Source organism: Haliotis rufescens, unplaced genomic scaffold, assembly GCF_023055435.1.
Source record: "Haliotis rufescens isolate VD_foot unplaced genomic scaffold, xgHalRufe1.0.p SCAF_8, whole genome shotgun sequence".
Classification (NCBI taxonomy): Eukaryota; Metazoa; Mollusca; class Gastropoda; order Lepetellida; family Haliotidae; genus Haliotis; species Haliotis rufescens.
In genome coordinates, this window is record NW_025964372.1 from 26,455,949 (window position 1) to 26,481,090 (window position 25,142).

General features: G+C 42.5%; 1 protein-coding gene across 2 annotated transcripts; it reads right to left on the bottom strand.

Annotated features, from left to right (window-relative positions):
- Positions 1-736: 736 nt before the first annotated feature.
- LOC124143456 (tyramine beta-hydroxylase-like) lies at positions 737-24,649 on the bottom strand. Of its 2 annotated transcripts, none has more exons than XM_046512433.2 (10): positions 24,518-24,649; positions 22,740-22,929; positions 21,009-21,138; positions 19,989-20,087; positions 18,348-18,536; positions 16,361-16,518; positions 14,859-15,102; positions 12,183-12,279; positions 10,460-10,745; positions 737-1,340 (listed from the first exon to the last, which is right to left on the bottom strand). In XM_046512433.2, the coding sequence occupies exons 1-10, from the start codon at positions 24,529-24,531 to the stop codon at positions 1,131-1,133; spliced, it is 1,617 nt and encodes a 538-aa protein (XP_046368389.2). In that variant the 5' UTR covers positions 24,532-24,649; the 3' UTR covers positions 737-1,130. The 2 variants fall into 2 exon arrangements, with proteins under 2 accessions (XP_046368389.2, XP_048245507.1); XM_048389550.1 differs by having other exon boundaries at positions 24,446-24,600.
- Between the last annotated feature and the right edge of the window lie 493 nt (positions 24,650-25,142).

Consider the following 25,142-nt stretch of genomic DNA (forward strand, 5'->3'; position numbering starts at 1 on the left):
AGGTAATACACAAATAGTTTTCCGTTCTGTGATGTACATGTTTTTTGCAAATAAATTGAAAGATAAAAAAAAAATATATATATTTTCTATGAAGAAGGCATCGTAACTAACAGTCAATTTGAATCATGTGACGTTCTAAAAATAGTAATACACACTTGGTCACTCTATTTGTATGAAAACAGAATAACGAAAAAACAACGCAAATTCTGCGTCAATGACTAATGGGAGACAACTCTACCAAGGCACTCGGCTTTCTGTGAAAGTGATGCCTTTATGTCTTGAGATCTATTTCGGGGCGGTCAGGTAGCCTCGTGGTTAAAGCGTTCGCTCGTTACGCCTAAGACCTGGGTACGATTCCCGACATGGTTACAATGTGTGAAGCCCATTTCTGGTGTCCCCTGCCGTGATATTGCTGGAATATTGCTAAAAGCGGCGTAAAACCACACTCGCTCACTGAGAGCTATTTCCCCCTAAAACGGCAAAATACATAAAGACAGACAGATGTGCCGCGTGTATATTTCTTCCGCGTTGTCATGAAGAAGCGTTTCTCCTGCTTTTCTCGACAATGCCTTGATAGCGCTCACTCACTCACTCAACACCCACCCACCTATAACTCACTCACTCACCCATTCACTTTTTCAAAAACGTCATATGTACCTCTTTTACCTTTTACATCAACGCAATAAAAAAACTTAAGCCTTGAGTGTATTCAAGAAAATAACAGATGGACTGAACGTAAACAGCATAAATTTTATTCATATTTTAGAACTTACATTGAGATCATGTCTTATTTAAAAAGCTCTCACATTTTAATTTAAATACAATTAAAACTGAAAACATAAAGTAATTAAACGCTGTTACAAATGGTGAAATGCTAATATAATCAAAAAAGAATATAGAAAATCTACAGCTTTCTCGTTAATCTGAAGTCCGTTATCTCGTATATCGTTTATGGCGATGGCACTGAATGGCTTCGGTTTTCGGAACTCATTTCTGTCGAACTCAAGATGACTTCGAGTGAACGAGGTTTCACTGTATTCAGAAATGCCCCTTAATGTGCACATAGATTTAAAGAAAGATGTACAAGATTGTCGAGATAATTGAGGCGCAAGCAAGGGTCGCTTGTTTGGCTAGGGCCAAGAGCCACGCTTAACTTCACACTCGCATGATTCCATCGCAGTGAATAATTTAGTGGTCTCCAAACTCTCCCCAAAGTTTCGCATTACGTCTTTTACATATGCCGCCATTTGACCCCTGAAGCACGGGTGCTGCTTTACTTCATCTATGGCAGCGGGACATTCAGCACGGCAGCTCCCGTAGGAATTACAGTTGTCCAAAACCTTGAAAACAAAAGTCGAAAAATAATTAAATGAAAAGATCCACTGTTATCATATATATTAAAGATGTTTAATACCACAGTCATCATTGTTCCATCTAAACTGCTAGGCAAAGGAAAGTATGCATTTGAAAATTGGATTTGGCCAAAACATTAGCAACGTTATCTAACCTTTACTGGGCTGAAAACTGTCGCCGAAACACTGCTACCTTTTAGTCCAAAACACAACCCGTTGTGAGGCACTCAGTGATATGGTGCATGTAATATCGCCTATTTTACCCCTATGAAATAAATCACCCTCAAACATAAGTTATACTTTCTTTCGCCCAGCAGTGTATAGCAGGAAGGCCAGTGGGTAAATCGGCGTGGATCAGATAAATTAAACCTGTGATTGATAGCATGGGTACGGATCGACGCCATCGGGTCCGATGCCACACAATCAGCCAGGCAACACACAGTGTGACCACCTGCTCCTTGATGGAAGAAGCTGCTGCGTCCTGAGTAGGAATCCTAAAGGGCGATTTTTTAAAACAATAAAAAAACTGCTTCCATTGTTTTAACTTTTTTGAATATATGACTTAATATAAATAAATGAATATGCTTTGTTTGTTTTTATCAACCCTATTTTTACAGCCTTGTATACGAATACACGAGATGGTACCGAAATTCGTTATTTGACACTGTTTTTTGTTTTACTATCATTAATGTGATGTGCAAGGACATTAATCTGTTTTTAGATCACGTTCGTGACTTTATTGATAAAGATTATAGTTTAAATTTTCAACAAGGTTTGGCCTCTAAGGCTTGAAGAGTGGTCTCCCTTTGACTTCAGCAATGGCTGTCAAACGCTTTGCTGGAAGCACCGATGAGGAAAACTCTGCTAAAAGGCAAAATGTGCTATATGGATACCGGAGAGTGTTAACTTTTCGGCATAATAAATTCGTTATGGTGTCTTTAGTTGCCGTATACGGTATTATTTAAGGTTAGCAGAAAAATATTGGGCTGGGCCGACCTTTTTTAGGTTGGCATATGGTGCTGAAAATCTATTTTTAAATGTGGGCAGGCATTTTTCCGTCATAGAGATTGCAACAAGAAAGACCACATTTATAAATCGCAAAGTTCCATCAACTTACTGATAACCTTTTTCTATAATGTGGGCCAACATTGTCCCCGTCATTTATGGTGATCGAAACAAGTGGGCCCACATTTGTATATCGCCTAGCTTCATACGGTTGCTTAATTAGATCTGATAATCAATTTCTAAATGTGGGCCAACATTTTCCGTCATAATGATTGCAACAGGGGGGACCACATTTATAAATCGCTAAGATTCAATAGGTTGACTCACTTATAACCATTTTTCTAAGATTTGGGTCGACTCCTTCCGTAATATAAATTTATTTCGTGATCGACAGAGCCCATATGGTGGGCCCATATTTGTCAATCGCTAGGCTTCATTTGGTTGACTAAGTCATTTAGTGGGCTCACATTTGTAATTATTTTGTATGGATATGTAACAATATATATTGTTCTCATTTTGTTATATTGATAGGAAATGTCTTTATTAATTATTTAGTGCAACGTTACCTCCACGATAGGTACACAAAGTCTATGAAGTTTCAATAGGTTATAGCGAAAACGGCACCTCAGCAAAACGTCACCGGGCGAAAACGGCACCTCGACTCAAGCGAAAACGGCTACTATTGCCTGGCGAAAACGGCACCTTATTTTTTTTTTACCTTGGTCAAAAAAGTGCTATTAAACTTATATGGTAACTTGCAAACACCAATATAATTGTGAGATGCTAAAACAAGTTTACATTAGAAATTAGCCTCTACTCCAACTATAATCCAACTTAGCTTATACACAACACAACATATTGTGAAAACATGACATGCTTTGAAGAAAAATAATAGAAATTAAACTCACGTCTTCTTTACAAACACAAATAATTGTGAAATTGTGAAATAAAACAAGTACGAAATTAGACCCCTACTCCAATTTACTCGCCGACTGATTGGGAGGCGCAGTTAACTTAATGTGAAAACACTATATGCTTTGAAGTGTTAAGTACCTTTACTCAATTTAAACTGAAACTGTATTTAAGAGGCCTCACATGGTGCTGTCAGATCACAATTATTCACAATGGCCTTTCTATGTGTTGCATGAGAAAAGAATGTCAGAAAACAACAACATGCTGTGATAACTGTGACCATGTAAATAAACCATATATATTACCACAAAAATCGTTCTTATCATTATTAAAAAAAGAGGTGCCGTTTTCGCCCGACACATAGTAGCCTAGTAGCCGTTTTCGCCAAATGCGGTGCCGTTTTCGCCAGAAAAATCGGTTACGTTTTGTTGAGGTGCCGTTTTAGCCTGCACCCAGTTTTCACTAACTGATCACTCAATCCGTTAAGGCGACATTTTTTTTATTTGTTGGTTTACGGATGCGCCGCTCTTTCAAAGTGCAAATGTTAAAAAAAATAAAAATGAAAATTACCTTTTTTTTTTATTACCGCCTATCTTTTCGACTAAAAGTTCAAACAAAAAAAGATTTCTTTTCCTCGTCGAGCGTAAAGCAAGGGGAAGTCACTGTGATATGTCTTGCTGGGATCCTTCTCTAATACCATCAAAGCTTGTCAATGCAAAGCGCAGTGGTGACCAGTTTAACTATTTCAACACTGTTGGCCGTTCAAAGCCACAAGTCACACCGCACGGTAAACCGTCAAAACCACGTCAAAATAGTTTATAATTATATTAACCTACTTGTCATATCATTCATTTATTAAAATCTATCACATTTCACAATGTCTGAAATACGTATTCCATTTGATTTTATCATTTTTTTATCTATAGATTAAAAATATATTCACTTGACACTATATTTCCCGCAATGTTATTGAAAATAAAATTCTCGGACACACTTCGACAACGGGTCCTCACGTGCTGAAACGTCTTTATTTACAAAGTAATAAAATCATCAAAAATGTATCTATAAAAGTTGCCAAACTGACATCTTAGTTATTTTTTCCAACTTTTCGTGCGATCGCATATCGTAAGTCAAATGACATCTCGGCTTTCGTCGCCTGGATTTCTTGGCTCGGACACGATGTCTTAACGCCAAAATATATGCATAAGAAATCTTTGTCACAGCTCATAACCTAGCTCTATGCATCCATAAAGTTCCATATTTTTAATATAGATCGCGATTTCATGCTAAAACGTTCAGAATAACATGATTTAACCCAAACCTTTCGCCAAAGTCGGAAAATTATCGTTGCTGTAATTTGATTAGCTGCCTTAGGTCACGTGCTTAAATTTGACCAATCACGAACCTTGTAGCAGATTTTGTCGGTGAAACAATATAAGTTTTTTTAATGTATACTGACATGGCAGGACGTATGTGTTATTCATACAAGGCTTTGAAAACGGAGGTATTTCCTCATGTTAGTGAGCGGACAGCCACTATCATCATGAAATGGGTGATGACAGATATTATTTGTAATTCTTTTTAAAATAATGTTCCAACAACGTAAACAAATGAAAATTAAAAAGAAATAGGTATGTGGATTTTATGAATTCTTATATTTGCCGAAAAAATCGTTAGATTTGCGCTAAATTTGGACGTTATGAATGTTTTAGCTTACATTATTATTTATTTAAAACGAACTTTATTTAGTTGTTCATGAATTATTTAAATAATGAAATACACATAACTTTCATATTTATAAACAATAGGATTAATTAGACCTTTCAAATAGTGTATGGCCAAACATGTAGTAGCAAAGATGTTAATTTCAGGAGATAATTCCTTGATAAATGTTGGTTTCATCTATCACACAACAGTCTCTGGGAACTTGGTGTCACAGCAGTAATCTCCTTGTTGGCTGCATGGTGTTGAAAGAGTTAAACATTGCCCATGCTGCCAAAATAGCAGCGTCTTTCACGCATTTCCACCCATGACATGAATATTGTTATGTTGCCATCCTTGCACAAGCTGAGTGCCAGGGATATAATAAAATGTTCTTGAAAAATTGAGTTATTTTACTTTTATTACGCCAGGATATTTTTTTTCATACCTACCTAACTTTTTAGGACAAAATTCAGGTAAAAAAAATGTGAGAGGCTTTTTTTTTTTTTTTTTTTTTTAATTGGCCTGCCTCACTTTTGAAATGAGTTTGAAATCCGTAAACCAAGAAATAAAAAAAGTGTCGCCTAAAGGAGAGGCAAATAATTTTTGACGGGTCAAAAATCATCTTACGATTGTCCACGGATTGATTTTTTCGTAAATAACTCGTAACAATCCGTAAGTATCGTAAACCGCTCGCAACAACACGTAACCATCCGTAAACAGCTTGCAAGAATCTGTAAATGACTCGTAACAAAAAAAATTACGATTTGTTACGGTGAGGTGAGGTGAAATGGGGGTTAACGTCGCGTCCAAGATTATTGCACTTATATAGCGACGTTCGATTTGTTACGGTTAGTTTACGATTTGTATACGGATTATTATGAGTGCTTACGTGTTGTTTACCATTTCATTCGGGTTGTGTTACGATGGCTTTACGGATTGTTACGAGTGTTAACGAACATTTCACGTGTAATTACGAGCACTTTACGAATAAAGTCGAATACATTCTTACGTATTGTTTACTATTTGGGGAAAGGTATAAAAGCTGCAAAATCGAACACTTCATTTTCAGTTGTTATTAAGAAGTCATAGAAGTCACATCTCTGCATATCTACTCTACAATATCTACAAGCATGGCTCAAAAGAAGAAGGCAGTCAACAAGAAGTCTCCTGCTCTTCGAAAAGCTCCGCGGAAGAAGAGGACACGCTCGCCTTTCCCTGAACCAACCCCGCAGCTAGACCCAGTTGATGTAGAAGACAATGAAGACACTGAAGTTGTTTCTCTGGATGTCAGTTATCGAATGATGATACATTGAGATTTGCGGGATTTTTATATCTTTTGGCAAAAAATCGTAAGGACTCGTAAATACTCGTAACTAACTCGTAACTATTTGTAAGTAACACGTAAAAGCTTCGATGAATAGTAACATTCCGTAATGTACTCGTAACAATCCGTAAAAAGCTCGTCAAATGCCCGTAAGCTGCTCGCAGTTATCCGTGACAACTCGTAGCAAATCGTGGAATTTTGACGTAAATACATCGTAATAACTCGTAATAATCCGTAATAAACCTTAAATAGCTCGCAATAACTCGTAACAACCCTTAAATCGGCCCATTCGTCACCACTCGCCCCTTTCCGTAACCTGCAAGAAGACTCGTCCCCCTCTCGATGAATGTTATGTGCGAAAATACGACAAACCAATCAGAATGCGCGTATGATTTCGAGTTCTTTGTCAAATAATCCCTCAGAAATAATTTTTGATTTTACATATGTCTTGCATCTAAAAATATACCCAAGGCACAGTTAAATGTGTTCAATCATACTGTATAATTCCGCACGTCCCGATGTCCTTTAAATTGCATCAGCAAAATATATATTATATGGGGAAATATATGTGAACCATTACGCAACGAGTTGACAATTGTTTTAGGTATGCCCGTTTGCGCTAAGACGGAACCTAGTCGCAAAAATGGCCATGAGAGGGGCACGAGTCGCTATTCGGCTTGTCCCGGAATACCACGAGTTGGTCACGAATGAAATCGGCCGTAAAAGTGGCCAAATCGTAAGGATCCGTGAATGTGTGCAATCCGTAAGGACCCGTAAGAAAACTCCGTGTATGTGAAGGGGGCATAGTGTGTGCTACTGATCGTAGTAGGGTTGGATATTCTTTTTAGTGACGGAAAACCAGACTGACTCATTCAATTCTTCGACTGTGTGTTTGTTTGGCTATCGCTAGATAATGTGTCTGTAAATTTCATTCTCTAGCATTTTAATTTTATGTTCTTATAAAGCGTTGATGTGATATATGTTATATCCAATGTGTGTGCAAGCATATTCACATCAAAAGTGTTTTAGTAACTTTGATTATCATGCAGTCGCGACGTTGTCTGGTACTATGTAGATTTTTCCCATGTATTTATAGTCATTTTTGCCACTTTACTAATTGTATATATCTGGCTGTAAATGTTTAATAGTACCTTTGGGTAGCTTATGTTCAGCACTGTACTTTGATACCTAAATCCAACTTTGGTTTAGTAGTTAGTTTGCTATTCCTGTTTTGCCTACTTTAGAAAGCACAAGTCTCTTCGCTCGCGAGGATAGACAGCTTTCACTGATAGCTGGCTGTGATTGTCTTAAGTAGCTCATCGCTACCGAGTGTAACTATCGCCAGAAATCGTGAGACCTTGATGGGTCGTTCTGCTACTGCACAATGGTCGAGCTTAGTTTCGCCAGTTGGTAATTATGGGACAGTCTTGATCTTACACAGACTTAATGCTGGTCTCACTGCGTTAAACTTATCGGCTGGGGTATTACATTTACATAATACACCCCTTTTATCTAGTGATCAAGATCAAGTGATAGTTTTCTCAGGATTATCTAGCTTAGGTCAAGTACCTTTTTATTGTTGAAAATCAAGAGCTTCTGTAGGTCAAGTACCTTTTCATAGTTGGAAGTCAAGGATATCTGCAGGCCAAGTAACTTTTTATTGTTGAAAGTCAAGAGCTTCTGTAGGTCAAGTACCTTTTCATTGTTGGAAGTCAAGGATATCTGTAGGCCAAGTAACCTTTTATTGTTGAAAGTCAAGAGCTTCTTTAGGTCAAGTACTTTTTACTGTTGAAAGTCAAGAGCTTCTGAAGGTCAAGTACCTTTTCATTGTTGGAAGTCAAGGATATCTGTAGGTAAGTACCGTTTTACTGTTGAAAGTCAAGAGCTTCTGTAGGTCAAGTTCCTTTTTACTGTTGAAAGTCAAGAGCTTCTGTAGATCAAGTTCCTTTTCATTGTTGGAAGTCAAGGATATCTGTAGGTCAAGTACCGTTTTACTGTTGAAAGTCAAGAGCTTCTGTAGGTCAAGTTCCTTTTCATTGTTGGAAGTCAAGGATATCTGTAGGTCAAGTACTGTTTTACTGTTGAAAGACAAGAGCTTCTGTAGGTCAAGTACCGTTTTACTGTTGAAAGTCAAGAGCTTCTGTAGGTCAAGAACCTTTTCATTGTTGGAAGTCAAGGATATCTGTAGGTCAAGTACCGTTTTACTGTTGAAAGTCAAGAACTTCTGTAGATCAAGTACCTTTTTACTGTTGAAAGTCAAGAGCTTCTGTAGATCAAGTTCCTTTTTACTGTTGAAAGTCAAGAGCTTCTGTAGGTCAAGTTCCTTTTCATTGTTGGAAGTCAAGGATATATGTAGGTCAAGTACCGTTTTACTGTTGAAAGTCAAGAGCTTCTGTAGGTCAAGTTCCTTTTCATTGTTGGAAGTCAAGGATATCTGTAGGTCAAGTACCGTTTTACTGTTGAAAGTCAAGAACTTCTGTAGGTCAAGTACCGTTTTACTGTTGAAAGTCAAGAGCTTCTGTAGGTCAAGTTCCTTTTCATTGTTGGAAGTCAAGGATATCTGTAGGTCAAGTACCGTTTTTCTGTTGAAAGTCAAGAGCTTCTGTAGATCAAGTTCCTTTTTACTGTTGAAAGTCAAGAGCTTCTGTAGGTCAAGTTCCTTTTCATTGTTGGAAGTCAAGGATACCTGTAGGTCAAGTACCGTTTTACTGTTGAAAGTCAAGAGCTTCTGTAGGTCAAGTACCTCTTCATTGTTGGAAGTCAAGGATATCTGTAGGTCAAGTACCGTTTTACTGTTGAAAGTCAAGAACTTCTGTAGGTCAAGTACCTTTTTACTGTTGAAAGTCAAGAGCTTCTGTAGATCAAGTTCCTTTTTACTGTTGAAAGTCAAGAGCTTCTGTAGGTCAAGTTCCTTTTCATTGTTGGAAGTCAAGGATATCTGTAGGTCAAGTACCGTTTTACTGTTGAAAGTCAAGAGCTTCTGTAGGTCAAGTTCCTTTTCATTGTTGGAAGTCAAGGATATCTGTAGGTCAAGTACCGTTTTACTGTTGAAAGTCAAGAGCCTCTGTAGATCAAGTTCCTTTTTACTGTTGAAAGTCAAGAGCTTCTGTAGGTCAAGTTCCTTTTCATTGTTGGAAGTCAAGGATATCTGTAGGTCAAGTACCGTTTTACTGTTGAAAGTCAAGAGCTTCTGTAGGTCAAGTACCTTTTCATTGTTGGAAGTCAAGGATATCTGTAGGTCAAGTACCGTTTTACTGTTGAAAGTAAAGAACTTCTGTAGGTCAAGTACCTTTTTAATGTTGAAAGTCAAGAGCTTCTGTAGGTTAAATACCTTTTTATTTTTGGAAGTCAAGTGCTTCTGTGGGTCAAGTAACTTAACTGTCAAGTACTTTTGAAGTCCATTCTTAGTCCATCAGTCTACAAGCCTATATATTTATTGAGGCGTATTATTCTGTCTTGTCCAAGAGACATATGTTAGGAATAGGTCCACAGTACCAAGCCGAGGCTATTCACTCATTAGATAGTGTAGAGGTATATATCTCCAAGGTGTTTATTGGTCACAGCCGGTTCAATCTGCTGTCATGTCAGCGGCATTAGCCATCTTATGGTAAACGGTTTTATAGTTAACGAGCTTACATATTCGTGCATTGAGTACTCCCTGCCTGTGACAATTGGGGTCCAGTCACTTTCGTTTGTCTCTCGTTGATTATATCTAGCTTATGATAATAAAACTGTGAACTTTTACCATGTTGTCTATCATTTCTGTATGTAGATTTGTTAACACCCTTGTCGCAGGACACTCAGCTCCGTTACACGCGCTATTGCTAAAGAAGTATTTGTGAACTTAAAGCTTGTATAATTATGTTTGTTTTTGAAGATATTTCTTCTTCACACCGATCATGCAGTTTTTTTAAATGTCATTAAACCACGTGACTACAGAGTAACATCGTTCGTTTTCAAAATTAAAGACAGTCATCAAGTCATACCAAATGTCTGGAAGACATAAAGTGACACATATCGACAAAACCCTTTCCATTTTAATTTTCATAAGAGCATGTGTTTGTGCATAACTATTAACTAGTAATAGCCTGATTACAGCCCAAACTCGGTGATTGCTATTGTTTGTGGTTCGATTAAAAAAATCCATTTAAATTTAACATACCTTGTCAAATAGTTGTTTTCTGATAGGATCGGATTGATTGAACAGCATAGAAAAAGAACAGCCGTTGACTGATCCAGTTTCCTCGAAGTTACATGTATCAATATCTCCCCACGTGAAGCAATTCCCGCTCTTAAGCGCCTCGGCCGGGTAGTAGGTGAAAATCCCAAAACACATCTCATCGTATGACCCCTCTCCAAACATGGCAGTTGTGGTTCTCGAGGTGGACCTGTACACGCAGGTGGTTTCCAGAACATCGCCCGCTAGCAGCTGCACGGGAGGGTCGTACCTGGGAACAGAGTACAGAGAAGCATTATTAATTCGGACTCGGAACATAGATGCCCTATGAGATTACGGGCGTTATCAGTGTTACGTATAGACAAGTGAGTGAGTGAGTATGGTTTTACGCCGCTTTTAGCAATATTCCAGCAATATCACGACAGGGGACACCAGAAATGGACTTCACACATTGTTCCCATGTCGGGAAACGAACCCGGGTCTTCGGCGTGACGAGCGAACGCTTTAACCACAAGGCTACCCGACCGCCCCTTACGTATAGACGACGGGAGACAGAAGAGGGGGAGTGTTTCAGTTACATCACGGCGTGTCAGCTTAATAGAGGGGGTGATGCACAACAAAAGATCTACGTCTCACATGTTTACAGCTTTTGTTAACCCAGATCTCACAGTGCTGACAAACCAAGAAGCATACTCAGGGTGTAATAGGGATTCGAACCCATATCATGGGATTCTGGCACACCAAAGGAAGGCAACTCTGCATAGTGATTTGCAGGGCTTTAGATGCCTAGGCCATCCGTGCCCCTTGTAGATATTAAATGGTTGCTATAGTAAAAAATGGTGACAAAAATTGCAAAGTGCGTTTTTCAAGTAATGTCTATTTTGCCGGTGATAACGTGCTTACTATCACGGTACGCTTCGGCAGTTTATTATATTGAGCAATGTGTGCAGCAAGTGTATACTACACTACACACGTACGGAAAGGAGAAAATACGTGCATATGTAGTATTTAAAGCGCTATTGTCAAAGTTCACTGCTAGATATATTACCCCTCGAAGTCACCATTCTTAATCTGGAATCTTCTAGAACAGATAGACTATTCCAGCTTGGTATAGGACATTCTACCCCCTTAATGCCGAGACCCGTGAAGATCCGGGGTAGAATAGGTCTTCAGCAACCCATGCTTGCCGTAAAAGGCGACTATGCTTGTCGTAAAAGGCGACCAACGGCATCGGTTGGACAGGCTCGCTGACTTGGTTGATGCACGGTCATCGATCCCAATTGCGTGGATCGATGCTCTGGATTGTCTGGTCCAGACTCGATTATTTACAGACCGCCGTCATAAAGCTGGAATATTGCTGAGTGCGGTGTTAAACAACAAACAAACAAACCAACCAACCAACCAACCCTTAATGCCGAGCGCCAGACAGAGTAACAACAAGTACCATCTTTTAACGTCTTTTGGTATGACGCGCCCGCGATCGAACAACGGACCTTCGGCTCCCCGGGCGGACGCTCTACCACTAGACCACGGAGGCGGCCGTGGAGAAGAGAAATAGTGTATGAGGTGATGCACAGGTGATGGTTGAACAGGGTGTACACAAATCCTTCAGAGTATTGGTAAAGAGAATAACCTCGTCAGCTAGAATCCTGTATCTCGTAATGCTATTTTCAAGCATTCTTGAAAAGAAATGATTGAAAAAAATTACACGTGAACGACTGGGTTGTCGTAGCTATACACCGCATCTGGAGTCAAATCTCGCACTTTCACGCCATTCCGGAACTGTTCCACGTTCTGTTCGTAACCTGAAAAGAAAAGAAGCCCTTTACTTTATGGCATCCTATTTAAGGGAGAGTTGGGTCACTAATAGGCGTCACAGTTCGCTGGGGAGAGTTGGGTCACTGCAGTAAAAGGCGTCACAGTTCGCCGGGGAGAGTTGGGTCACTGCAGTAATAGGCGTCACAGTTCGCCGGGGAGAGTTGGGTCACTGCAGTAATAGGCGTCGCAGTTCGCCGGGGAGAGTTGGGTCACTGCAGTAATAGGCGTCGCAGTTCGCTGGGGAGAGTTGGGTCACTGCAGTAATAGGCGTCGCAGTTCGCTGGGGAGAGTTGGGTCACTGCAGTAATAGGCGTCACAGTTCGCTGGGGAGAGTTGGGTCACTGCAGTAATAGGCGTCGCAGTTCGCTGGGGAGAGTTGGGTCACTGCAGTAATAGGCGTCACAGTTCGCTGGGGAGAGTTGGGTCACTGCAGTAATAGGCGTCACAGTTCGCTGGGGAGAGTTGGGTCACTGCAGTAATAGGCGTCGCAGTTCGCCGGGGAGAGTTGGGTCACTGCAGTAATAGGCGTCGCAGTTCGCCGGGGAGAGTTGGGTCACTGCAGTAATAGGCGTCGCAGTTCGCCGGGGAGAGTTGGGTCACTGCAGTAATAGGCGTCACAGTTCGCTGGGGAGAGTTGGGTCACTGCAGTAATAGGCGTCACAGTTCGCCGGGGAGAGTTGGGTCACTGCAGTAATAGGCGTCGCAGTTCGCCGGGGAGAGTTGGGTCACTGCAGTAATAGGCGTCGCAGTTCGCTGGGGAGAGTTGGGTCACTGCAGTAATAGGCGTCGCAGTTCGCTGGGGAGAGTTGGGTCACTGCAGTAATAGGCGTCACAGTTCGCTGGGGAGAGTTGGGTCACTGCAGTAATAGGCGTCGCAGTTCGCTGGGGAGAGTTGGGTCACTGCAGTAATAGGCGTCACAGTTCGCTGGGGAGAGTTGGGTCACTGCAGTAATAGGCGTCACAGTTCGCTGGGGAGAGTTGGGTCACTGCAGTAATAGGCGTCGCAGTTCGCCGGGGAGAGTTGGGTCACTGCAGTAATAGGCGTCGCAGTTCGCCGGGGAGAGTTGGGTCACTGCAGTAATAGGCGTCGCAGTTCGCCGGGGAGAGTTGGGTCACTGCAGTAATAGGCGTCGCAGTTCGCCGGGGAGAGTTGGGTCACTGCAGTAATAGGCGTCGCAGTTCGCCGGGGAGAGTTGGGTCACTGCAGTAATAGGCGTCGCAGTTCGCCGGGGAGAGTTGGGTCACTGCAGTAATAGGCGTCGCAGTTCGCCGGGGAGAGTTGGGTCACTGCAGTAATAGGCGTCGCAGTTCGCTGGGGAGAGTTGGGTCACTGCAGTAATAGGCGTCACAGTTCGCTGGGGAGAGTTGGGTCACTGCAGTAATAGGCGTCACAGTTCGCTGGGGAGAGTTGGGTCACTGCAGTAATAGGCGTCGCAGTTCGCTGGGGAGAGTTGGGTCACTGCAGTAATAGGCGTCGCAGTTCGCTGGGGAGAGTTGGGTCACTGCAGTAATAGGCGTCGCAGTTCGCTGGGGAGAGTTGGGTCACTGCAGTAATAGGCGTCACAGTTCGCTGGGGAGAGTTGGGTCACTGCAGTAATAGGCGTCGCAGTTCGCCACACATGAACTTGGCTAGTGCGGATCTATAGTTTCTGAGCATCTTATTTAAAACATACTTTTCATTTTTGTCAGTATTATGTCCGATGTTGTCCAAAGCTGTGACATTTATATGGAGTTTTCAAAACCCCTTACTCACTACCACCTGTTGGTGCCGACTGTTTTCGACAACACCGATGCCATCACTAATTTTCAGAGATCAGTTTATATAATTGTCATAACTAATTTGATATTAGAGATTTTCTCTGGCGTCGGCGTTTAAAATTTACTGCCCACATGAGTAAGTGGGTTGGGTTTAACACCGATGTGAACAATATTCCGGTTATATCACGGCGTGTGAGCTTAATGTGGGAGGAAAGCTCGAAGTGATGCATGTCTCAGACGTTTACCACTTTGGTGCAACCCACGAGCACGGGTATGGTGCTGACAAACCTAGAAACATAATCGGGGCGAACCGGGATTTGAACCCACAATCATAGGTTTCTGGCGTGCCCAAGGGGCGCAACTCTACACAGCGAATTGCAGCGCCCTGTACGTTTACAAACATGTATATACCCAGTATAGGGAGGGGAGTATATAACACGTGCATGCATGTGTGTGGCTGCTTGTACTTGTCCCGACTAAATAATGCCCTGCTTTCAAGTGCTAGTCTACTGAAATACCACGCCGCTGTTTAACATGGATACCCAACTCGGACACAGTAAACTGACTCCGAGCCGACCAGTCCTTGTAATCTCCACTCGAACCTGAACGCCAGGCAGGGAAACAACAAGCACCAGCTTTAAGCGTATATTGGCATGAGGCATTGGCATCCAAATACAACCCTTCCGTTCTCCGGATATGTGCTCTATCAACTAGATACCGAAATACTGATCAATGCTTGCTCGCTAGCTCCCTCCCTCCCTCTCCCCCTCACTCACTCACTCACTCACTCTGAAACAGCTGTACTTACCCAAGTAATGCATATGGTTCCAGCCGGTTAAAAGATTCACCGGTTCCTTAATTAGTTTCCCGGTACATTCTGCAGTACATGTGGACTTCATGACCACTCGCTGCTGGCCGGGCGGGATGACCAGTTGCGTCTGTCCAGTGCTGAAGTAGGCAGCGTTATTTTGTCTCAAGTTCTTTGTCAGGAACAGGACAAGGCCTGAGCTGTCCACATAGTCGGTCCTCTTCTGTGGATTCGTCCAATGGAACTGTCAATGGAAAGATTGAAGTAAGTTTGGTTAAACGCCCTTTAAACTTACAGTATATCTGTTATATCACGGCTTTATGTAGGAGTGAGTGGGTGAGTGTGGTTTTACGCCGATATTAGAGGTATTCCAGCAATATCACGGCGCCCTTTTATGTAGGAGGAACGCCCAGAATCATGTAGATGCCAGACGTTTGCCACTTCGGTGAAATCCAAGAACACAGGTATGGTGCTGACAAAACCTAAACATATATCTCTAAGCGAACTGGGATACGAACCCACTATCAAGGGACGTAACTCTTCACAGCGAATTAGGTGCCTGAGACGACTGGGCCACCCGTGTCCCCTTTCAGTATACAGAGAGCTGTGAGTGAGAATTGTTGAACACCAACACTATGTCAGCAACGACATAGGGTTCTGTAAATGTTCCAGTCTTGAGGGGGCACGGGTGGCCCAGTCGTCTAAGGCGCCGCGATTCGCTGTGCAGAGTTGCGTCCCTTGGGCACGCCAGAAACCTATGATTGTGGGTTCGAATCCCGGTTCGCCCCGATTATGTTTCTAGGTTTGTCAGCACCATACCCGTGCTCGTGGGTTTCACCGAAGTGGTAAACGACTGAGACCTGCATCACTTTGGGTTTTCCTCCCACATTAAGCTGACACGCCGCGATATAACTGGAATACTGTTAAAAGCGGCGTTAAATCAAACTCACTCACTCACTCCAGTCTTGACCAGGCAAATCAGTGACTAAAAGCATGAATAAAGACCTACATGTAAGTCATCGGGACACGAGGCCAGTCAATCCCCACAGAGCGAGCAGTAATCATGGAATAATGGGGATCTGTACTTCACCGGAACAATAACGAGGGTTTCATCAGTCATGACACCGGGTGTTCGCGAAAGGGATATCAATGGTCTGCTCTTACGGTAGCACCTGCCACGCAATCGATTCGCAAAAAACGTAAATGTGTGTTCATTGTCTTAATTTCACTGGACCCGTGAAGATCAGGTCTTCAGCAACCCATGCTTGCCGTAAGAGGCGACACTGCTAGTCGTAAGAGGCGACTAACGGGATCGGGTGGTCAGGCTCTCTGATTTGGTTGATGCATGTCATTGCATCCCAAATGCGCAGATTGAAACCCATGATATCACTCACTGGGTTGTCTGTCCAGAGTAGAGTATTTACAGACAGTCGTCAAAAAGCTGGAATTTTGGAGAGCGGCGTTAAAAAACAAACACACAAACAAATCTTAGACTCTCCCACCTGCATGTTGAGCATCGTCATCCCTGCCTTCTTGCCAAACTTGAATCCGGCATCCCGATACACGCACTCCCCCGGCATCCCCAGCGTCCACACCTGAAGGGTTTGCTGGCATCCCTGGGACGCCATGTTACACAGCTCTGGCTGGGACAGAGGCACGCCTAAATATTCAAAGAGTGAATGAGTATGTCTATTCCAGCAATGTCACTGCGGGGGACACCAGATTTGGTTTGTTGTTTTACGCCGCACTCGGCAATATTCCAGCTATATGACAGCGGTCTGTAAAATAATCGAGTCTGGACCAGACAATCCAGTGATTGATATCATGAGCATCGATCCGTGCAATTGGGATCGATGACATGCATCAACCAAGTCAGCGAGCCAGACCACCCGATCCCGTTAGTCGCCTTTTACGACAAGCATAGTCACCTTTTACGGCAAGCATAGGTTGCTGAAGACCTATTCCACCCCGGAATCTTCACGGGTCTGGGGGGCACAAGAAATGGGCTTCACACATTGTACCCATGTCGATAATCGAACCGGGGTCTTCGGCGTGACGACCGAACGCTGAAACCACTAGGCTAACCGACCGCCCCAAATATTCAAAGAACGTTACAACACCACCAAAAGGACACACCTATGCGTTATAGCTTCTGGTCGAATAGTAACTTCAATTTTATTTGAGTTTTGTCTGGTACACAATCCGGTTTATCCCCGGCAAAAATATTTGTTGGAACTAAACTGCCAGGCAAAAGAAAGAGCACGTTTGAAAAAATGGATTTGGCCAAAACATTTTAACCGTCATCTAAACGTTAGTAGTTTCAAACAGTCGCCGGAACACTGCAAACTTTACAAAACAAAAATATGATACCCGAATCAAATACATCCCCATGGAATAACTTTTTCTTCTTTGTTTCATTTTTAGCCACCATCAAACATGGCATCCGACATACCTCCAGGGCTCGCATAACGGTAAACCTACACTAACCTCTGGATCTAATCCCATGGTTCTTAAATTATCTCCCCTTTATTTTCATTAATATTTTACATTCGAACGTCGGGATAAGTAAAAAGGAAATAGGTAAGGGGTATTTTCCATTAAAAATATTCTTGAGGGTTTTCTTTTGCGTGTCAGACAGTTTTTCCATCGTGAAATTCTCTAAAACTACATTGTAATCAATGGGGCTGGTCGTCATGTTGTTGACATCGCTAACCTACCATTAAGACTGCTTTGTAACTCGAATTCTGATTGGTCCTTTTGACAAATCCATTTGGCTAATGAAAATCAAAGGCAGGTAATTCGAGATCAGGAGAACCACGGGAATGGATCAAGAGGCGAGTTTAAGTTTACTGAATTGCGAGCCCAAGATATATAGAGGATGCAAACATGGGATATACTTTCTTTTCCTGGCAGCTTAGTTCTGGACACGTGACTATCACGTGGTGACAACACAGTCTGGCGGCAGTCGGGAACCTGTTCAAATTGTTTCCGTTTCCTGTTTGACTCCAAATCAAATCTTAATCAACTTCTGTAACATACGGAATACCCTTTTCAAAACCGGTCGTCGTATCACTACAAGGGTTGATTAATAATTTCTCAACCCCAACTAGAAGGAATAGCATAACAGAGAAATATTTTGTTTTAGAGATTATATATCATAGAGGTATATCCACAACTACTTGAGTCAATTGAGCAAATTTTTTCGTACAAGTCTGTAAAATAAGCAAGGGTATGTGACGTTTGGAAAATGGGAAATGAGAAATGAGAAAAAAATAAAATTAAAAGAAAAATGAAATAATTAAAAAAACGAGAAAAAATAAAACTAAAAGAAAAAATGAAATAAATAAAAAAACGAGTAAAAATTGAATTAAAAGAAAAATGAAATAATTAAAAAAACGAGAAAAATAATCGAAATTTTAATTAAAAAAATAGATATGATAAATAATAACATGAACAAAGTTGCTTCTTCCGTGGCGGCGTTAGGTTTACCTGTAGCGTCGCATCCCGTCAGTGTGATGTGATGCATGACATTAGCGTTGTCGATGAAGGGCTTGCTGCCTATCAGATGGTAGTCAGTGTTGTCATCCAGCATGTCGAGGTTAAAGGTCAGGCACATGTAGCTTGTTTCCTCAGGGGGGACTCGGGTCGGGGGGAACCGCAGCGTTATGTTTATCACGTCTGGTTGTGAAGGAATTACACCGTTATCATATAAGAATTGACTTCAGTAGTTATTGAGCCTATGTATCAGTGAGTGAGTTGGGTTAAACGCCGCTTTTAACAGTATTCCAGTAATATCACAGCGTCTCAGCTTAATAGGGTAGAAATACCCGAAGTGATGCAGGTTTCAGAGGTTTAATACTTTGGTACTCGGATGTGATGCGGACAAACCTAGAAACGTAATCAAGGTGAACCGGGATACGATCACAGGCTCCTGTCGTGCCTAAGGGACGCAACTCTGCACGGCACACTTGGCCACCCTTGTCCTCCTTATGGAGGTCTAAGCGTACACGCTGAAGTGCACCCGGTACAGTGGATTTACCCATTTTACGTTTACAACCGCACAGATGCAATATAATATCACCTATTATAAAAAGGGGCGGTCGGGTAGCCTAGTGGTTAAAGCGTTCGCCCGTCACGCCGAAGACCCGGGTTCGATTCCCGACATGGGTAAAATGTGTGAAGCTCATTTCTGGTGTCCCTCGCCGTGATATTGCGGGAATATTGCTTAAAGCGGCGTAAAATCATAGGAAAAAATAGATTTTTTTAGGACAAGCATTCAAAGGTATGTCATTAACTGTTGGTAAGTTATCAGGATCGGTATTATTACTACTATTATTGGAGAATTTGGTAGCTGTGCAGAGTTGAGTCCCTTTTACACGCCAGAAATCTATGATCGTGGATTCGAATCCCGGTTCGCCCCGATTATGTTTCTAGGTTTGTCTGCACCACGTACTCGTGGGTTTCACCGAAGTGGTAAACCTATGTCACTTCGGGCTTTCCTCCCACATTAAGCTGACACGCCGTGATATAACTGGAATACTGCTAAAAGCGGCTTTAAACCCAACTCACTCACTCACTGTAACTAATCCGAACCCGGTCAACCAGTGGTTGATGGGATGTACACCACCCCAGGTACTCGGCGGAATTACCAGCCGTACATTCATTCGTGACCAACTCGTGTTATTCCGGGACAAGCCGAATAGCGACTCGTGCCCCTCTCGTGGCCATTTTTGCGACTGGGTTCCGTCTTAGCGCAAACGGGCATACCTAAAACAATTGTCAACTCGTTGCGTAATGGTTCACATATATTTCCCCATATTTAATGCAATTATATTTTTAGATGCAAGACATATGTAAAATCAAAAATTATTTCTGAGGGATTATTTGACAAAGAACTCGAAATCATACGCCCATTCTGATCGGTTTGTCGTATTTTCGCACGAACAGTCATCGATAGAGGGACGAGTCTTCTTGCAGGTTACGGAAAGAGGCGAGTGGTGACGAATGCCGTACATTGTAACCATCCGATTCTCACGTGAGTCTTGTCTTACAAACATGGAGTACAGGGGGGGGGGGGGGGGGCTTATTCTCCCGCTAGGTTCCCCACTGTATTGGGCAATCATATTTTACCTGGACTGTCTATGCCGTCGCATTTGAATTCCCCTGTTTCACAAGTGACGGCCTGGTTTGCTTCTCTGCACTGTTCGCTGCCCCAAGGGTCACAGACACCTAAATCATACCAAAGGTCAGTTAGTTTCAAAGACTGCAATCACACACTCACTCAAAACGTTCACGCTGTATTTAACGCTGTGCAGCGGACCCCGTTAATCAGGTAACCCTGCTTTAACATGTAGTGGCAGGACTATCTAACAAAATACATATATAAGGAACAGCACACGATTAATCTGGACACTTGTTAATCCGAAGATTTGAGCGGAAATGGTGCATCCATATTAACGGGGTTTCACTTTTCATAATCAACACTGAGTTAGATTCATGTGGAATATTAAAGCCACTTCTCAACAATTGTGTTGGTAGACATGTGGAGAACATGTCCAAATTTGACGCACCAGTGACAAAGATGATGTCCATTGCAATTCCCTATTTTGACTTGTACCATATGTTCCCGTTTTCAGATGTACAATTGGCTTGCCTTTGCATGTGTTTGTGACCAGTACCACCGGATACGCTGACCTTTTCGCGAACACCTGGTATCATCACTTATTTGATAGTGATTTATAAACACATGCTCATGATATAGTCGGAATCGTACTATCGACTCTGCTTTGTGCAGAGATTTCTACTGGCTATAGAAGGGTTTTGTCGCTTTATTTACTAAACAGAATGGTCCTTCGGAAATAATACAGCGTCTAACCAGGGCTGGAGGGCGTGACGAGACGGAGATTAACCTTGTGGACCTCCAAGTCGCACATGTTTACATAGACAATCTGTATAGTTGGACACCTTTCCTGATGCAGAAAATCATCTTTCTAATATGTTGTTGTAATCAATCTAGCAAACCTACTGCAGTGCAAATCGGATAGTGGCATGGTAGTTAAAGCGTTCGCCCGTCACGCCGAAACCCTGAGTTTCCAAATATAGTCATGTCCAAACCAGAGAGGGTATGTCGGCGATGTCGTATTGTGTTACCTGGATGGGTTATGCCACTTGAAGTAGACGGGAACGTTCCTTTCGTCCAGATACATTCAGGGTCACCCAGCTCTTGACCATTGGTCATTCCATCCCCATCCGAGTCCAGGCGACACAACTCCGGCGTCCACTGATATCATACATGGTGAATTTGATTAACTTGCTAACCACACTGTTTGGTTTTGTTTTTTGTTTTGGGTTGTTTTTTTGTTAAACGCTACACTAATCAAATGTAGAGTACAGGGGCTTGTAAATAACATAGTCTGGATCTGATAAACCAGTGATTGGTACAATGTATTATGTGAGGAGAGGTGAAATGGGGTTGAACGTCGCGTCCAAGATTATTGCACTTACATAGCGACATGTATGAACCCGGAATCCCCACGACCCGCGTAGGTTGCTGGGGACCTTTTCTAATCTGGAATCCACGACCAGCATAGGTTGCTGAGGACCTTTCCTAAACCGGAATCCCCACGACCAGCATAGGTTGCTGGGGACCTTTTCTAATCTGGAATCCCCACGACCCGCGTAGGTTGCTGGGGACCTTTTCTAATCTGGAATCCACGACCAGCATAGGTTGCTGAGGACCTTTCCTAAACCGGAATCGACACGACCCGCGTAGGTTGCTGGAGACCTTTTCTAATCTGGGATCCCCACGACCCGCGTAGGTTGCTGGGGACCTTTTCTAATCTGGAATCCACGACCAGCATAGGTTGCTGGGGACCTTTTCTAACCCGGAATCCACACGACCAGCACTGCCACCAAAATGGCAAACGATTACTAAGTATAAATAAGCTTTCGTCCCACATTGAGCTGACATCATGATATTTTTGAAACTCACTTATGACCATTTTCAAGTAGTTGGCCCAGTCGTCTAAGGCGCCGCGATTCGCTGTGCAGAGTTGCGTCCCATTGGCTTCGAACCCCGGTTCGCTCCGATTATGTTTCTAGGTTTGTCAGCACCATACCCGTGCTCGATGGTTTTACCGTAGTGGTAAACGTCGGAGAACTGCATCACTTCGGGCTTTCCTCCCACATTAAGCGGACACGCCGTGATATAACTGGAATACTGTTAAAAGCGGCGTAAAACGCAACTCACCCATTCACTCACTCATTACGGTTCCTTACGAAAAACAGGAATACTTCAGTACCCCATCTTCCCGAGGCAAGGGAGTTAACTGACTATAAAACTAGACTGAACTAGGCTGGTGTTATGGAGTTACATTTTGACTGGACTAACGAGTTTATGCATAGTCCAATCAACATCGCTCAACGAAATCGAAATCTGGTTCCTAAACTGTCGCGCAGATTTCGGTCGATTGCAGGATTTGCAAAGCATGTGCACCGCCAGGTCGTTGTCAATAGATATTTTCTCAACCTTTTCATGTTTTTTTATCAAGGTCATCGCGTGATTTGATGCACTTCGCGATGTAAGACCCGTTTTGTCACACTATAGATCTTGATTATCGATCAGATCGTCTTTACTTGGCGCCACCGTTTTGTTTGAAACAAATGCAAGTGATGGAATCTGATTGGCCCATAGGACAGGCTTAGAAGGGACATAACTCGTAATAACCACTGGTGGTGCTACGATCGAGCCGAGGAATTCCAGCTAAGTTGGGCAAGGGTGGAAACTGGACTTTTAAAGTCAGTTAACTCTCTTGCCCAGGGAAGATGTCAGTACCCATGAGGGAAAATAACTGTCGTGCCTATTTCTGTGTTTTAGCTTACACTGTGATAACGGGCGAAGTCCTGTCCAAATGGGTTCTTTAGTCCACCCCCTAGAGGGTTGGCGTGCCCGACCCCCCACCATAAGTAGTTGGGTTTACACGGGTGGGGCACGTGATTTCCGTTCGGGATCTCGTCCTGGTAGAAGCGGTAGGCGGATGTAGTCGCCACCAGCAGGAGAAAGGTCAAAATGCTGATATAAAAGAAAAAGAAGAAGTTGTGTGTTATGCATTTACGTCTGGGGTCCATGACACAAAGCTATCTTGGCACTAAGGGACTGGGATTTTGCTTGGAGACAAGATATTTTTCAGCTAAAGAACAGCTAAAAAACACCTTGCCACAATGTAATTTTTGTGGCAGACAATTCCTTTGTTTTCCAACAGTATAAAGCATCATTATTTTGTTCAAGCTTTATCGGGGACAATTTCAGAAGTATGTTATAAAAATCCAATAAGTGTATGACTATATAACTGATGGTTAAGCTATTTCAGTAAGTAGGTATGGTTTTACGGCGCTTTTAGCAATATTCAATCAGCAATTAGCAATCTTTGATTTGTTATGTTCATCAAATTGTAATTCTCTTAACCAACAACACCTTGACAACCTCTACAAGATGAAAAAGCAGATTTAATTATTTATTTGGATGTCCTTCATACATTTGCAGCAGCTTCATGCAATTGATGACAAAAAATATGCATTTTCAATACACCAGGCAGTTAGTTGTTTAAACATCAACCTAAAGATTGTTTTATAAAACCCAATAGGGTATCATTTTCAGCTTCATAATGTAGAAAATCCAACATCACCCAAGTATATATTTACCTAACGTTCTGCTTATGAATGAAATAACATCAGAATGGCTTTGTTGTTACCGGTATGACTTCAGCTACCCCCAAGAACAACACAACATGTCGCGTTCACTCTATTGCTAGAATTAACAACGATACAAAAGATTGCAATTCTTAATGCAGCCCTAAAATATCCTGACAACAAGATGTGCTGAATTGTCCCTCGCCAGTGTCCCGGCGTCGGGTGTATGATGGCGTCGGGTGGAGGCTGGGGTGGGTGTGGTGGTGGTGGTGGACAGCTTCTCTAGGTCCGGGGTTTTGCTGTACCATGATTTAACATGTTGAGAGCATGAATTGCATATATTGGTCATGCCACTACATACAGTAGTGAAGTGAGGTGAAGTGAAATGGGGTCGCGACCAAGATTATTGCACTTATGTTGCGACATACCTCCACGTATGTGTGTGTGTATGTGTGTGTGTGTGGGGGGGGGGGGGGGGGGGGGATGCTTGTACTTGTCCGGACTTATGCCGATTTATAGTGCTAGGTCACTGAGATACCATGCCGTAGTTTTAACATAAATACCCCACTCAGACACAGTATACTGACTCCGAGCCGACCAGTCCTTGCCGAGCGCCGGACAGGGTAACAACAAGTACCATCTTTTAACGTCTTTAGGTATGACGCGCCGGGGATCGAACCCCAGACCTTCTGTCTCCGGGCGTTCGCTCTACACTGGACTTCGGAGGCGGTCTTATACATTAGTGAGATATGAAGAATATTTGAGATTGAAGAAGAAAACAACACTTGCATATTTCAACTGTACCCGAAGACCGTGTTCGATATGTCAAGCCGATTTCGGGTGTCCCAAAGCCTGCTTTTGCTGGAACATTGCTAAAGTCAGCATACAATCATACTCACTCACTATTGGTAGCCATCCCAAATGTTTCAACGCCAGTGTTTTGCAATAAAACAGTATCTAGATGTATTTACCCCAGATAGGCCATGGCGATGCCCCGCTCCGTGTTTCACAACGTTATAGCACCTTGAGCTCTCCCCTGTAGACTTGCTCCGTCCTCCGTTGACGAAGTACAACACAACTGTGTACATAACCGAGAGTCGGTGTGAGTATACGGGCTTCAATGACTCAGGTGGTAATTATAGTATGTGTACCCGTTTGAATATTCGGACGACGGTGGGGCTACTTTCAAGTATAACCTTATAAGGAAGTTTTTATGATCGAATTATATTCATGCTTGATTATAGAAATGAACTCTGCCTGCATTGGCCTATTTAATTTATTGTATACATTATGTCGTAGCAGGCGTTTCTTTGCAGTCTCTTCGTATTGCTCAGTTTTAATTTTTTTTAAAAACACTCTATACATATAATAATTATGTTAGCTATCTACTAGCCGAAGACAGTGTTTTCTTTGGTTTCAAGAGGGTAAAGAAATTGTGTTCTGATTAAATCAAACAGATGTCGCTTCTTGCGAAAGGTTTCGTACAATTCCCTGCCATCATCAGATGGCCAACCAAGTTGACTCTCGATCTATTTTTGACCAATCACGAAAGGCGCACACAGTATGTAAGATGACGTTCCTCTCAATTCTTTGGTT